This window comes from Neophocaena asiaeorientalis, unplaced genomic scaffold (assembly GCF_003031525.2).
Source record: "Neophocaena asiaeorientalis asiaeorientalis breed wild unplaced genomic scaffold, Neophocaena_asiaeorientalis_V1.1 scaffold364, whole genome shotgun sequence".
NCBI lineage: Eukaryota > Metazoa > Chordata > Mammalia > Artiodactyla > Phocoenidae > Neophocaena > Neophocaena asiaeorientalis.
In genome coordinates this window covers 1,958,938-1,974,719 of record NW_020172457.1, presented here as the reverse complement: position 1 = coordinate 1,974,719, position 15,782 = coordinate 1,958,938, and the positions used below count along the sequence as shown (strand labels likewise).

The window sequence follows — 15,782 nt, the reverse complement described above, 5'->3', positions numbered from 1 at the left end:
TTCATCTTCCAGATTTAAGGCCTTGAAAGTGATCTGAATAGTCATGAAAGTAAAACTGTATACTTCTTCCTTAGATCTCTGTTTTATAGCAATCTCTATTTGTGTAACCTTTTTCATGATGTTGACTACTAACTATATTTTATTTTTAGCACTATAATATGGTAAAATAAAAGCCTGCAGCTATTTAGCTAAATGAGATGGTATGAGCTATAGCTCCCCAAGAGCCATCTGACCTAATGTCTCTTTATACAGGTGTGACAGACTAGTAGAATGGTTTATTTATTCCTTCAGTCAGTGTTTCTTGAGCACCATCCATGTGCATTGTACCAGTGATAAAATTGTAAAACAAGCAGACATGAGTCTTGCCCTCCTGGCAGCTTACACTCTACTGTGAGATTAGATAAGTAAATGCTAACAAGACAGTGTGATGGGTGCTATGATGAGGGAAGTAAAGAGCCTCTGTGACAGGAGAAATAAAAGATAAGTGGGATGTGAGATTTGAGGCAGGGGGGAACAGGTGCCTGAGATCCAGGCAGAAAGAACAACAGGCACATTTGAGTTTTTTGGCTGCATTGGGTTTTTGTTGCTGCACACAGGCTTTCTCTCGTTGCGGCAAGCAGGGGCTACTCTTTTGTTGCGGTGCATGGGCTTCTCATTGTGGTGGCTTCTCTTGTTGCAGGGCATGGGTTCTAGGCACGCCGGCTTCAGTAGTTGTGGCACACAGGCCCAGTAGTTGTGACACACGGGTTTAGTTCCTCCGCGGCATGTAGGATCTTCCCGGACCAGGGCTCAAACCCGTGTCCTCTGCATTGGCAGGCAGATTCTTAACCACTGCGCCACCAGGGAAGCCTGGCACATTTGATTAACTGAAAGTACACTGTAGTGTGGCTAAGCTTGAAGCATGGAGGAAGATGGCAGAAGACCAGAAAAATAGGGGTCTGATCATAAGGGTTCTCTAAGCAGGGGAGTGTCATGATCACAGCTGCATTTTAGAAAGTGTCCCCTGTGGGCAGTTTGGTAGGGGGCTCAGAGGGAAGGCTGGAGATGAGGAGACTGGTTAGGATATAGTGACAGGTGATAATGGCATGAATTAGAGAGTGGTATGCAGTTACGGGAAAGTGGACAGAGTAGTGGCTTCCTGGAATTTGATACTCAGACACAGTATGTGCTGGAATCTTCTCTGTTCGTGATCTCTTAAACTGTATCCAGCAATTTATTGACATATGTTTGCATTGGGCATTGGGACCAATTTAATTTGCCTACCAAATGCCCTAGGAATACCTGGGCTTTTGTGGACACCCAGTGAAAGAGTTCCCTTGCTAACAATATGGCATGCTATAAATGTGCTTGAATTTGGGTGTGCTCACAGCCAAGCCTCTGCCTAAATATGTGCAGTAACAAGTTATTTCTTGAAGCAATCTGGTCCAGAGTTGAGATTCTAAATCTTCATGCTTCTGAATCACACTAAAAAAATGTCTACTTCCTCAGCTGCCTGCTAGCTCTTCTTAGGCATTGTTTCTTCTTCCTCTTACATTTTCCTGGGTTTGGTAATATTTCATTATTTGGCCTGGCCTTCCAGATTCCTTTCCCTCCTGATCATCTCCTCCTCTCCATGGACTTGGTTTGTTAGGATCCTCAGTGACAGCTGGCCAGTGAATTGGCCTTTAAGAATGTCTGACTCACCATTAGACTTTTAGTGCCAGTGTTGTATTCTGAAGTTAATTGCGAACACAGCTCTTTTGTCTGTTAAATGAAACTAACAGGGAGTATGGCTCCCATTACAAACCATGATTTAATTAATTTACCGTGATTGAGCTAGTAAATAATAAACTCATGGAAATGTAAATTACAATTGAAATTATATTTAGACAGGAGAGAGGAACGATGTTGAAGGTGGTGGCCCAAGCAAATTTCTTCGTCTAAAATCTGGCGTCATGTTTTTCTGAGTTTAATGAAACATTGCTTTCCCTGTGAAGTATTTCCTTTTCAAGACATTCATATTTGGGCAGCATACTACACAGCGAACATTTCTATATGTGAAAATTGGATGACAGATTCAAAAAACTGCAGGTCATCTTAGGTCCTTCTTAATAGAAAGTTCCGTAGTGGATGCTGGTTCTGTCATAGCTTTCTCCATGTCAGTGAAGCCATCTCTTTGTTTACCTGCCTAGAAGCTTCAGATTGCTTCTTTGCTTTGTCTTCCTTTTAGAAGTTCTGAAAAAATCCCTGCTACTCAATTCCTTTGTTGGAAAATGCAAATTCAGTGCAGTGTGTATAGGCTATGCTAAGGGTGTGTGGTACGGGATGCCAAGTCAGCGAGTTATCTGTCCTGACTGTCAAGGACACCAGTAGACAGAAGGTCTCATGTCCCTGCCAAGGGGTATAAAGAAATTCCAGTGCATGCAAACAGCACAACAAACGTCATGGTGTTTTGATAGCCTTCTCTTAAAATGTGCTCTTTCCTGTGTATACAATTTAAATGTAATGTTAAGACCTTTAAATTTATAGTATAGCTAATTCTTGATTTTAAAGAAGGGGAACAGCGGTATGAATTAGAGAAGTTTGCCTGTCTTTGACTTTGAAGTGGAGAAGATTTTGAGGTTGTGAGTTTACCGTCTTAGTGTGATACTAAAAGGACTTGACTTTGGTGTCATCCTGTGGTTGTTACTTAGTCACGTTACTTTACTGCTGTGCCTCAGTTTCATCATCTGTAAAATAAAAACAGTAGCACCTGCCTCATGTCTTTTTGTGAGCAATCAATGAAATAGCATGGCAAGTGTCTAGCTACTTGCATCTCCTGTTTTAAAACCATAGGATAATCTAAAAATCAGTTTGCGTTCCCAGAACTTAACATTGGGAAGTCAGCATGGTCTGAAATCAACAGTCCTGGTCTAGATGGGAGCCCCATAGTCTAGTTCTGGGACCGATACTGGCCTGCTCTGTGGCCTCGGGCAAGTCATTTCTATAGTCATCTTAAAATGGAGCTCATCACAGCTGCCATCCACTTCACACGTTCGATTAATTCATTCATGTCACAAATCTTTAGCAAATGCCTACTGTGGGCCAGGCATGGGGAATGCAGTGGCAGATAAGACCAACAAGATAAAGTCCTCTCCTCATGATTTGTATGTCCTGCTGGAGAAGATAGGAAAAGACAGATAAGAGAAGGCAATTTGGGTGATGGAGAGTAATTGGGGGCGTGGTGGGCTGGGGTAGGAATGCTATTTCAGGCAGTGGGCAGAAAAGGCCTCTTTGGTTGAGCTGAGAATGCCATTCAGCTTTGGAATCATGGCTTCCCGTGGGAGGTTCGTACATAGTACTGATAAGTGTGGCAGGAATAAGGAATGAGCTGGTCTCTGCCCTCAGGCAGCAGAGGAGATGGGGTCCTGAATAAGGGGCTGGGAGGAGTTGGTGGCAGGCACTGAGGCTCAGGGTGGATGAAGAAGAGGTGCAGAACCCATCCACAGGGAGTCAGGAAAGGCCTTTTGGGGGTGACCCTTAAATTGAGTCCTGAAGACAAGTGGGCTAACCTGGCAGAGGAACGGGGAGGGAAGCGTTACAGAAAAAGCCCATAGATCAGAGAGAGCACGAAAGCACTTGGGTGGAAAGTATATGGGTAATAAATACTGTTATACTTCTTAAAGTATTATGATGTGATGTCAGAGGTGGTGATTCAGAAGGTGATAAAGAACAATGAGTGAAAATATGGTGTCGATAATCCAAAAGTTTTTATAATCCCCATGCAGTATAGCAAGTGAATGTAGTCTAGCACTGCCAGAACTCAGGGTTTTCAGAATAATGTTACTTTATGTTTTGTGGATCAATTTTAATTTTTGAAAACATACTTTACACCAAAACCTTTTCCATTTTGAACTTCAAATTAATAGAAAGAGACGAGGTTATCTACATTCTGTTTTCAGGGCCTGCCACACCACAAGACTGCCTTACTTTCGAGAAGGGGATCGGGTTGATTACCATTTTATCTCTCAAGAAGTTTTTGATGAAATGCTAAACATGGTAAGACTGCTCTTTATATTTAATGCACAAGAAATGTATGTTCTCTGGTAGAAATATTAGGAAATAGTGTTAAGAAAGAGAATTATATTTGTGTTTTTCCCGAGAGATGTGTTCTTATTGAGTTGGTTTTTTTCTTAAACCATTTGATACATCATTGTTCACATGCTGCTTTATTTTATGATCTTGGAGAAAATATTGTAAGTTTCCAATGACACTGAATAAATAGACGTTTTAAGGAAATGGAAGAAAGAGCACCGCGAAAAGATCTTGAGGTCTGTGTTTATCGGGTGCTGCTCTACTGCTCAGATTTTACTCAAGATAAACAATTCCCAAAGACTTGATGTGTCGCAGCAAGCTTGTGAATTGAGCACTGACCGGGGGTTGGGGGTTGGCGCGTTCTGTCCAGAGACCACTCCCTCTGTTTGTTATCACTGGTGCTTTCTAATTGTTGTGACCCTAAACACCATTTCGCACTGGTGTGTCCCAGCCAGTTGGTCTTCCCTGGACACATACACAGACTTGACCTTCCACCATAACATCGCTGTGTGAGAAGTCCTAAGTCCTGGAGGTCATTAATGCATGTGGAAGCTCTCGACAGTAGACAGGAGAAGTTTCCTCATTTCTTTGAGGTCTGTGTCTTTCCTAGGTGAGGATAACTACCCTGCCCTTGTCCATTTCATTGGCGCTCTGGGCAACCTTATTCACCCATGACTTCAGTTAAACAGAAAGAACATCTCATATCTTCATCACTACTGATGAATCTGTAAGCCTTTTATTTTCTCTTCACCTTGGGCCTTATTTTTGTTTATATTACCATTTTTTCTATCACCAAATGAATCCTACACAGCTCTTTGTTTTTTCCCCTGAAGCTTCCTGAAGGACGGGGTTAAGGACTAGTCTATGCTTCTGCTTTTGAAAGATTACCATCTAACCAGTGATACTCTTACAGCTACATCCCTCCTCCCCTCCCTCCCCTTCTCCATCCTCCATCCTTTTTCTGCCCCATCCCTAAATAATGGACCTGGCTTATACCTCAGTGCTCATAACTGTGGAGCATTTAAGCATAGGCTCTGCAGTTGCCACGAGTTTAATTTTGAATGACCAGCTTTACACATGGTGCGTATTTTCTCTTGCATTCACAGAGAAACCCAAGTGAAAAAACCCTATAATCCCTAGGCCATTTTCCCTTTAATCTTGTCAAAAGAACATCTTGGAAATTCTTTATGAGTTTCTCTCCTAGGGCTATGTTTTAGAAGTTCGGTTTTATGTACCAACGGTACTCTGAGACTTTATATTTCTAAAAGCCGTTAAGAGAAACCTGAGGAGTTATCTTGATATTAGTAAGAAGCATTCTCTTAGGACTCTTTGGGTTGAAAGACAGCTAGTTCCCCAAATTGATGTTAATTTCTCTTGTTAGAGTCTGGGGCATTTTTTCTTGATTTAGTTCCACTGTGCTCCGTGCCCCGTGTGCTCCTCTGATGTTTCATACCTTATCATATCTGTAATCAAGTAAGTCTGGTTCAGTTCCTAGTCTGAGAAATCACTGTACTTTTGTACTATATTTAGTCTTCTAGTTTTACTCCCTCTATGGGAGTGCTTGTGTGTTTGAGAAGTACTCATTTTTCCTGCTTCTGCTAACATATATTACTTCACTGTAAGGGCGTCATCATATTCAACTTGGATTTTGCTTCAGATCTTCTTTTCTTTCAAGTGAGCTTGAGGCTGTTTTGTGAAGAGAGACAAACCTAGAGATTAGAAACTCGTGACACATTGTCAGGGGAGCAAACCACGCCCACACACTCAGCCTCTGTACACAGAGCCCCTCTCCATGCACACTCCCCTAGCCAGCCTGCCCCCTCCCAAGTCACAGTACCCCTTGACAGACAGCCCGGGCACACCCCACCCTGGCATGCCTGCTGTGGACAGTCACACCTCTCCACTCTGACAGGTACACACAGACTAGCACATGCTTCCATACACTCCACACCCCCCCAAAAACAAAGATCATCCCCCCATGTGCCCACAGACGCATGAACCCTTCTTAAGGCCATATACACAGTCACTTACCTGCAGAGACTCTTCTACTCTTGTGGAAATAAGATCACAGATCTGGAGGTCTCTGAGATATGATTATTGCTGTTTATTAAGAAATCCACAGGCAGGAAGCGGTGAAAGGAGTATCACCCTCCAGAAGCTGGGGGACCACTCATCTCAATTCTTAACAAATCAGTTAAACAAGGCCTGTTTTATGTACACAAGTACAGTGCAAGATTTCTCCCAACCTTACATCCTTCCAGAAAATGTTTTTGGGATCCACAGAGGGAGGCCCTTGTACACACAAGTAAACAAACTCATAGTATATATCTGAAAAGTGATTCAAATATGCATTATGAAAACAGAGTGAGTCACAGTAAACAAGATAAAGTTTGTCGTACCTTACGGGGAGACTCAGGTGTCTATCTATATAGATATCATATAGATAGTAAAAGGAAAGGAGTCACAGTATTTGTCCCAAAGAACACAGTATGACATTGAGGGAGTAAAGTAAAAGGATATTTATTGCTGGGTCTTTAACTTATAGAATATATGACATAAATGTCTTCTGATTATGGTGGATGGGGGTTTTCCTCATCACCCGCAACAGACACATCCCCCAGAGACCCACCCTCCTGAGGGACACCGTATGTCTCCTACCCTTCGAACACCCCCCGCCAGGCAGCGCCCCCGCCCCACAACATACACACATGCAAATCTCCAGAACATCTGGGCCAGGAGGCACAGGGCAGCATCAAAGACCCCTGACTGCTACTGTTTTTAATGACGGCGGTGCCTTTTGCTGGGCTTCAATTGATGGGATTTGGCCTTGGGAGTTTTCACTTCATTATTTATTTCAAAATCATGTTATCTGAGGAGTCACAGTGGCTAAGGATGTCCACATTTTTGTTCCTTCTGTTGTCATCAGCGTCCCAGTTTAGATTAAATCTTGTCTAATAAATATAATGTCATCAAAGGAAAAGTCAGACAATTTTTTTTAATACATTTATTTATTTATTTTTGGCTGCGTTGGGTCTTCATTCCTGCGCACGGGCTTTCTCTAGTTGCGGCGAACGGGGTCTACTCTTCGTTGCTGTGCGTGGGCTTCTCATTGCGGTGGCTTCTCTTGTTGAGGAGCACGGGCTCTAGGCGCGCGGGCTTCAGTAGTTGTGGCTCATGGGCTCTAGAGCACAGGCTCAGTAGTTGAGGCGCACGGGCTTAGTTGCTCCGCGGCACGTGGGATCTTCCCAGACCAGGGCTCGAAGCCGTGTCCCCTGCACTGGCGGGCGGATTCTTAACCACTGCGCCACCAGGGAAGTCCAGTTCAAACAATTTTGAGAGATGTGTTCTACTTGCTTTTTTTTTTTTTGCATGAGACTACAGTTTCAGGAAGAACTGGGCTTCCAGAATATAGAGAGAAGGCAGTATTTGTACCTCAGATGACTAGAGGGCACACAATACTGATGCTGAATACATTTGGGGCAGTTTCAGTAAAAAGCTATGTTTATAAGGAAAAGCAGGATGGGTCTGTTTTTCATCGCTTATCTCAGGATGCAAAGGTTTATGGATGTCGCTGTAATTCATGGCCTTCAGGCTTATCTGGGAATGCAAGGCACTTGAGAATGGAAGCTTTTGGGGGAGACCTGGTGTACTGGCATAGCCGAAATGGCTGAGGCAAAAGGTGAACTATTAGTTTGGCTTTCTCAGTAATGAAGGTTTATAGTGCAGCTTTGGCAGGAAGTGGGTAAGTAAGCAAAATGATCTGTTTATCATAAGCTTCACTGCCTTCACTCTGCTCTAACGTTTGGTCAGCTGGTTATTTCCAAAAGCCTAATATTTTTTGGCCAGCTGGGAATTCTGAATGAATTTCTGTATCGCAGTTTGGTATTAAGTTTCATCAACCCATTGTCATCCTTATACAATTGCTAATATTTGTACGTTTTATGGAATCATATAAAAGTAAGACATCAAATCATTTTATTTATATTAAATTCCGTGATGGCAGCTGTTATAGGAAAATCTTTGTACTTCTTACATTGCAGGGGAAATTTATTCTAACCTTTAATTATGGTAATCACAAGTATGGATTAAGTAGGGACACCATAGAAGATATCGCAAGAGATGGTTTAGCAAGCTGTGTGCATATGGAAATAGAAGTAAGTACTTTCCATTCAGTCGATTTCTTTTTAATGTGTAAATGTGTATATATATTTGGGATTGGGGAGGGGGCTACAGTGTGTGGATCTACAATGTGTAGGCCGAACACTGCTAGGCCCAAGAGGAATGCATACAAATTTGTGAGATTTTAAGTTTGTAATTAGCTTAGGGGAAGCAAGATATAAATAATTCAAATGACAGGAGTTAGATTACAATACTAGACATCACCCAAATGCTATGGAGTAAAACTGCCACTCAAGATTTATTTTCTAAGTTATTTCCTCACTAAATTATCCGTTTTTCTTTTTAGAGCACTGGTCTCTGTATAAGTGATATCAGACAAAATGTTTCCTACAGGGTGTGGAACTGGTTCCCCGTCCACACAGGACAGTGGCAGGGCCCTGCCACTGACCTTGTCCCTTCCTTCTCCGGGGAAGACGCATGGGCCATGCTGCCATTTGATTCCAGCTGCTCACTGGTTACTATCTTTTCATACTTTGAGCAATTTAGACTTGCAGATTTCAGGAGATCTTTCTTTCTTCCCCAGTATCTTCCCCCAGTGATCTTCTGTAATTAGAATATACAGAAGTCTCTCTAAAATCAACTCCAGAGTAAAACTAGGAATTTCCTACTCATTTGTTTTAAAAATTATGTGGCTTTATTTAACTATTTGAGATCTTCAAAGACAGTTGATTGGTTTTTTGATATTCCTTTACTATCGACTTGAATCTCCCTTAAAACTTTTTTCCTCTCTGACTTCCGAGAGCAGGAGACTGGGATTCCTTTTCAGCCCTTTGTATTGGTCTAAGTGTTGCCTCGCTTCAGTGAAACAGGTCACGTTTCTTCCAGTTTGTTAATTTTCCTAACTTAAAAATCCTGCAATTCTTATCATTCTGCAGTTGATTGGTTGTACATCCTTAAGAAGGTTTACTTTGTTTCTATGCTAATTAGCCAAAAGAAAGACCTTTTCCCTAAAATGTCTTTCTTGGACAAGGCAGAAACAAAAATTAATGGAACTTTGAGTGCAGAGACTCACCAGCTCCTGTGTCTAACTTTTTCCAGTTTAATGGTTCTGAGTTCTGGCCCCTGTTTTACTTTTTTCCTTCCTGAGAGTTTTTTCCTACTCATTTCCAAGAGGTTGAGTCCATAAACCAGGCTTTATTCCTGACTCTTCCCAGCTAAACCATTTTTCCCAACTGTCCTCCTCATTGACCCTTGTAGACATTGTTTTTGAAAAGAGCCTGTATTTCTTCCCCCTGAATTTTTAAAAACAAAGATTTTGAACATTAAGTTAAATTATTGATGGTAGGATTGAGGTGGAAGAAACTTTAGAGTCCATTTGGAGTAGCTCTTCCATTTCACAGATAAGGACCCTGATTACTCAGGGAGCTTGAGGGATTTGCACAGAGTCACAGAAGCTGGAGAGCTGCAGCCCTGACCCAGCCCTCCAGATCCTCAGAGCACTACCTGCCACTGCTTCCCTGGTTGTGTGGGCTCCTGGTTAGCAGGGTATCATGAGCTTGGCCTTCCCGTGCTCTGGGTACAGGCTGTGAGAGATGGTAGGAACCAGCCAACCAGGTTGCTGGTTTAGGAACAGGAAGGGCCCAAGTCCATGACAAAAGGGTAACAGAGGAGCCTTTCTCTATGGTAAGATCTCTATCTCCTGGGGCTGCAAGGATGCCTTTTGAAATGTAGAATTGAAATTACTTTTCAGTAATAAAGATGCAGTGAGCATACCTATTTGTCTCTAGCAGTTTTCTCTTTTAAGAGTCATACGCATTAGAATGATTAGTTAGAGGATAACCAGGTAGGACAAATTCTTATTTTTCCAGTGATAATGTGATATTTGATGAGCAGAGAGAAGTAACCTAATCCTGGGATACTTGTAGGAAAATAATAGCTAATTATACAGGTAAAATAAATTCCTCAGTACTTACTACACCCATGTTGTCACGTATCTCCTAAACGATTTCTAAATTGTGTCTCTGTTTCTAACTGATTATCTTTTCTTTAAATGCATAGGGTGTAAGAAGTTTAAAACATTCCTATTTTGAGCCTCGATACATCCTGGTGGTACCCATGGACAAGAAAAAATATGAGGGCTACTTGAGGAGAAAAGGATTATTCAGTCGTATAGAGATTGAATTTGCTGTCTCCAGAGTAGACCTTTATATTAAAATTAATCAGAAATATCCAGGATATTTTGATGCAGTAGTCAATGCAGGTCAGTAACTTTCAGCAAAGTTTTATTTTTGAAGTGTAAGGTTACTGGGGAAAAATCTGCTCTAAAGTACCTTCTTATTGTTGACCGAATGCAGTTTCTTGTGGTTGTAGGACTGAGGTCCCTGGTTGCTGGCTGGCTATCTGCCAAGGGTGACCCTCAGTTTTTGAGGCTGCTCTCAGGTCCTACCCACATGGCCCCCTCCATCTTCAGGCCAGCAATAGCCCATCAAATCCTACTCATGCTTCGAGTCTCTGCCTTCCTCTTCTGCAACCAGAAAACCTCCTTTTATGGGGATCATGTGATTAGCGTAGGCCCACCTAGATAATCTCCTTTTTGATTAGCCCAAACTCAGTTGATAAGTAACCTTAATTACATTCGTGAAAATCCCTTTGCTATATAACCTAACGTAATCACAGGAGTCGTAGCTCATCATGTTCACAGGTTCTGCCCACCCTCGAGTGTTGGGGGGGTGATTATACAAGGGTGAAGTGTCATTGGGTCTTAGAATTCTGCCTACCACAGTATTCATAAAAGTAGATCTAGTTAAAAAACCATCACCACAGATTGGCTCTATTTTGATATAATTCTGTTGCTTTAACATACATTCTCTTCCTTACTGTAGATGATCTGGATGTTGCCTACCAAACTTTGAGTCAGCTCATTAGAGAATACCTTGGATTGTCGGAGGCAACTGCCAAGAGTTTGGCTCCAACCACAGGTACTGCTCTGTCCCTTTTGTTTGGCATGGAAAGGAAAACAAATCTGTGGGTTGTTATTTGGGGACTCATCAACCTGTTCCCATGGGGCTGGTTCTGACTCTTTAATCCCTGTACTTCCTCTGGTCCCCACAAATAAGATGCATGAGTCAGCCCTCTGGACCAGTCCCTCTGCTTGTCAAGGTGACCATAATGGACCTCACAAGACTTTCCTTTAAGCAGTACCTTGGAGTACCTACTCATGGTAGGTATGGGTCAGCCCCACAGTTCAGAACTCCACCTCCTGGAAGTTTGGCTCCTAAGGGGGCTGAGGTGGTGTTCTGCTTGACAGCATTGTCCCAATCCAAGAGATTCTCTCTCCCTTTCTTTGCATTTCCATAGTCCTCAAAATGTTGCACTACAGAGTATAACGGGAGAGCACTGGTCAGGGGATGTGAGGCTGGTCCCGGCCCTGCTGCCCCCTGGGACAGGCTGCTTAGCTGTTCTGAGCTTCTGTCTTGTTAGATGGAATTAATGCTCCCCACCTGCCTCATGAATCATGCACAGCAAATGACATGGGATATATACGTGCATCTCCTTGGAATCTAGGAATTCTAAAACCCTAAATTAGAATTTTAGTACATGAGTATTCTGAGATGTATTTAACAGTTTCCCCCCAAATCCACCTCACACCCCTTAGGATGGCTACTATGAAAAAGCAAAACAAAACAAAAAATAGAAAATGTGCTGGCAAGGATGTGGAGAAATTAGAAATGTAAAATGGTGTGGCTTCTATGGAAAGCAGTATGGTGGTTCCCCAAAACAATTAAAAATAGAATTACCGTATGATCCAGTGGTTCCACTGCTGGGTGTATTCCCGAAAGAACTGAATCAAGGTGTTGCACAGCCTTTGTACACCCACGTTCACAGCGGCATTATTCACGGTACAGTAGCCCAAAGGTGGAAGTAACCCAGGCAGTCATTGACAGATGAATGGATAAACAAAATATGGTTTATATGTACACGGGAATAGTATTCAGCCTTAAAAAGGAAGGAAATTCTGACACCCGCTACAACATGGATAAACCTTGAGAACATTCTGCTAAGTGAAATAACCAAAAACACATATAGTGCATGATTCTAATTATATGAGGTACCCAGAGTAGACAAATTCATAGAGACAGAAGGAAGGAGGGTGGTTACCAGGGGCTGGGGGAGAGAGGAACAGGGGCATTGTTTGATGGTGGCAGAGTTTCAGTTTTGCAAGATGGAAAGAGTTCTGAGAATTGGTTGCAGAACAATGTGAGTGTGCTTAACACTGTTGAACCATACACTTAAAAATGGTTAAGATGGCAAATTTTATGTTGCATGTATTTTACCACCACTATAATAATAATAAAAAGCATGTCCCCCCAGTGGACTGAACTGCATTCACGTATCACATAATGTAGAATATAACGTAAGACTCTTGCTGCTGTGCCGATGCCGTGCAGATGCTCCACAGCTTTGTGTGTACGTGTGGTTTAGCCTTTGTGACTCTGCCCACGTAGGATCTTGCTGGCCGGGTTGCATCCTGGCCAGGCAGAAGCAGGTCCGGTCACGGTTTTGCCGGAGTTCAAACTAACGGTGCTGCTTTGCAACTCTACACAATTTCTCCAGATCAGGTGCCCATGGAATTCTGGAATGAGGTCGGTGTGAAAATGGTAACAACCAACAGATAATGACCGAGGTTTTCCTTCCAGTTGCGTCTCCTAGGAGACAAGTAACCGGAAAGTACCAGAAGAAAGTGCGTGCTGTGAAAGTAGGCCCCTCTGGCGGAGGGAGGGCTGTGCTGTGTCGCGGAGGGGGACGTCCGATGAGCATTGGGTGGTGGTAATCCCGCACGGCCTCCTCCTCCACGTCAGTCTGTTATTTAGAAAGCTGAGCCTGTCCAGTTGTATCTAATGAGGCTTCCATGGAAGCTCCATGGAAGCTTCTCTTGAGGAAATCTGGCTCCCTTTGCTTTAAATCTTTGCTAGTCCAGCAACCTCTGATGTTTAGTTTGGTCCCCTGCATGGACCTGTTCCCATGGGGCTGCCCCCTAGGTGAGAGCAGCCTGCCCCATCCCTGTGCCAGGCCCATCTCCCATTGTGAATTAATAAGTTGTTGCCGTGGCTGTTAAACCAGCCCCTCAGCGGTCTGGAGAAAGCTGAGTCGGTCCCCTGAGCCTGAGCAGTTCCGAGCAACTGAGACAAGCGTGGTTTTCCATCAGCAGCACTGAGGGCGCCTCTCAACTGTGGTTCTTGAGCAAGACTCAGCCTCCACGGTGGTGGGGTGCGGCCCCCAGCTTGTCCTGCTCTGCAGCCATCAGGAGCACTTGAGTACTGGCTGTAGCTGCCGCTTGGCAAATTAACAGACCAGATAATGTGCGCATAGAAAATAGACTCCTGTTTTGAAGGGTTTTATGAAACTTCATTTATTTGGACTAATTAGGTTAGACCTGTCTGATTTAATGAAAAGTATGAATTATGGAATTTGTAAGTAAGAATGTTCTCACTCTCAGATATGTTGAATACCTGAAACTGGTCCATCCAGTTACTGACTAATTGAATCCCAGCTTTTAAAAGTAGATGGGTAGGTTTGTACTTAATATACCAAATCATTGACCTCAATAGACGCCAGTTTTTCTGACAAGTTTACTATTTGTAAACTAATGTGTTTTCTTAAGAAGCCAAACCCTGTATTTTATTTATACAGTTCATCTGTGGAGGAAGTTACTTTTTTTCAGTTGATAGTTTAAGGATAAATTTGCACATAAGGTGATTTTTGTGGAGGCCAGATATTATTCAAGTATTTAAAAATTGTAATTAACATAGTCCTTATTAATAAGCTTATAAGTGTCTCTGGTGGCCCAGGAGTAGAGCCAGCGGCCCCTCTGAGTCTCAGGGCTGTGAGGTACACGCGGGCCAGATGTTAACAGGTGTACTGCAGGAGAGCAGAGCCCAACCATAATCACCTCAAAATGAATCTCGTGGCTCCCTGAGGAGGGCCCAGAGCCCCAGAGGGTCACTGCCACAGGCCTGGCTGGCTGTCAACTCTTGGCCTCCCCTCTGAGCTGGGTCACTCTGATTTTAGATTCTGTGGTTTAGCTATATCTACATAAAGACTTACATAACTTACATAAATGTAAATGGGATCCCTAGAAGCAAAAATCCATAATTTTAGTATACTGGAATAATTTTTATGTATAACTGAGCTGTCAAAGGTAAGAAATTAAAATAAAAAATATTTAAGATTCTATGAAAGCCAGTTTTTATGTCTGAGCAATTAAAAAACTGGACTGGAAATGGGAAGCCTTAGTTTTGCATTCTAACTTTCATCAATAATCATTAACTTGATTAGAGAAATCACTTGAACAAAACCCAAACAACTCTATATAATATTCTGGAGCATTTTAGAATCTGATCTTCCAGAGTTGAGGTTTTCCCTAATCAGGCTAGACTGTCCATCTGTATATTCAGCTTCAGTACAGACAGAAATCTGATGGGCAATGGCATTGTTTTCATAGAAGCAGTGTCAGTGCAAAGTGAAAATGATTGCCAAACATTTGAAGTAATAATACATAGCTTTATCTGTAGTAATTTCATGTTACGAATTTGTAACTGAGAATGCAATTTTAAATTCTACTCTTAATGATGAGAGTGGAATAAAGTGAAGAAAGAAAGCCCAGTGTTTATCCAGATTTCAGTACAGCGGCCCATCAGCCTGGACCCAGAAGTGCAAACCTTCACCAGAGGAGAGACTAATTAAATTTCCATTAGCTGCATGTATAAAATAGTAACTTTGGGTACAGAGTGATTATAAACCCGCAGGATCTTTGGGTACAGAGTGATCATAAACCCTCAAGATCTACCGTTAATTAAAAATGTATATCAATTAAGGTACAGAATTGTCTTTTTTTCCCCTATAACAATGCAGATAATATTCATTTCTAAAGCAGGAAGATTTTAAAAAATCCTGAGTAAACAATATTATGTCTATAAAATAAGGAAAAACTCACTATATTCAGAACTCAGTATATGGCATGCCTTTACTCTCCATTCGTCTCTACAACTGATTTCTGGAATAGTACTTCCTGCAAAGCTTTTAAATAGCTGATCCAACCACCACCCTGAGTTCTCGCTATAGAGATCATAAAATAGAATTTTATTTGAAAATCATTATTTAGAATTCTGACTAATGATAGAGAAAAATGATGATGGTGATGATGAGTCAAAGAGGGGAAAATTGAGCAATTTACTAGTCCATAAAGTGGTGCCTTTGTCCCTAATAAAGGTCATGGTATCATTTCGCAAATTATGTGAATTGTTAAATTGCAAAAGTGGGGGGAAAAACTCGTGTCTGATTATAGGAAACCAGGAGGGCTTAGATGGAAAGAACCTTCAGCATTGGATTTCACTATTCTTATATTTTTCTATTTTGTTAAAAGATACGTTCTTATTGTGGTAAAAAAAACAAACCATAAAATTTTCCATTTTAGCCATTCTAGATGTACACCTAGAAGGCATTAATTGTATTCACTGTCTATTTTAAATATTTTTTACCACTCCAAACAGAAACTCTATACCCATTGAGCAAAATAAACAAAACCCACCCTGCCCCACCCCCGGCCAGCC

The 15,782-nt window shown here is 42.1% G+C and overlaps 1 protein-coding gene across 2 annotated transcripts in view; it reads left to right on the top strand.

Annotated features, from left to right (window-relative positions):
* Positions 1–15,782, top strand: part of LRGUK (leucine rich repeats and guanylate kinase domain containing) — a 113,693-nt gene that overhangs the window by 59,943 nt on the left and 37,968 nt on the right. For both annotated transcript variants that reach the window (XM_024737964.1, XM_024737963.1), the window contains exons 12-15: positions 3,921–4,017; positions 8,094–8,207; positions 10,231–10,432; positions 11,055–11,150. In XM_024737964.1, coding sequence (XP_024593732.1) covers positions 3,921–4,017; positions 8,094–8,207; positions 10,231–10,432; positions 11,055–11,150 — 509 coding nt within the window. The remainder of the gene's footprint in view (positions 1–3,920; positions 4,018–8,093; positions 8,208–10,230; positions 10,433–11,054; positions 11,151–15,782) is intronic.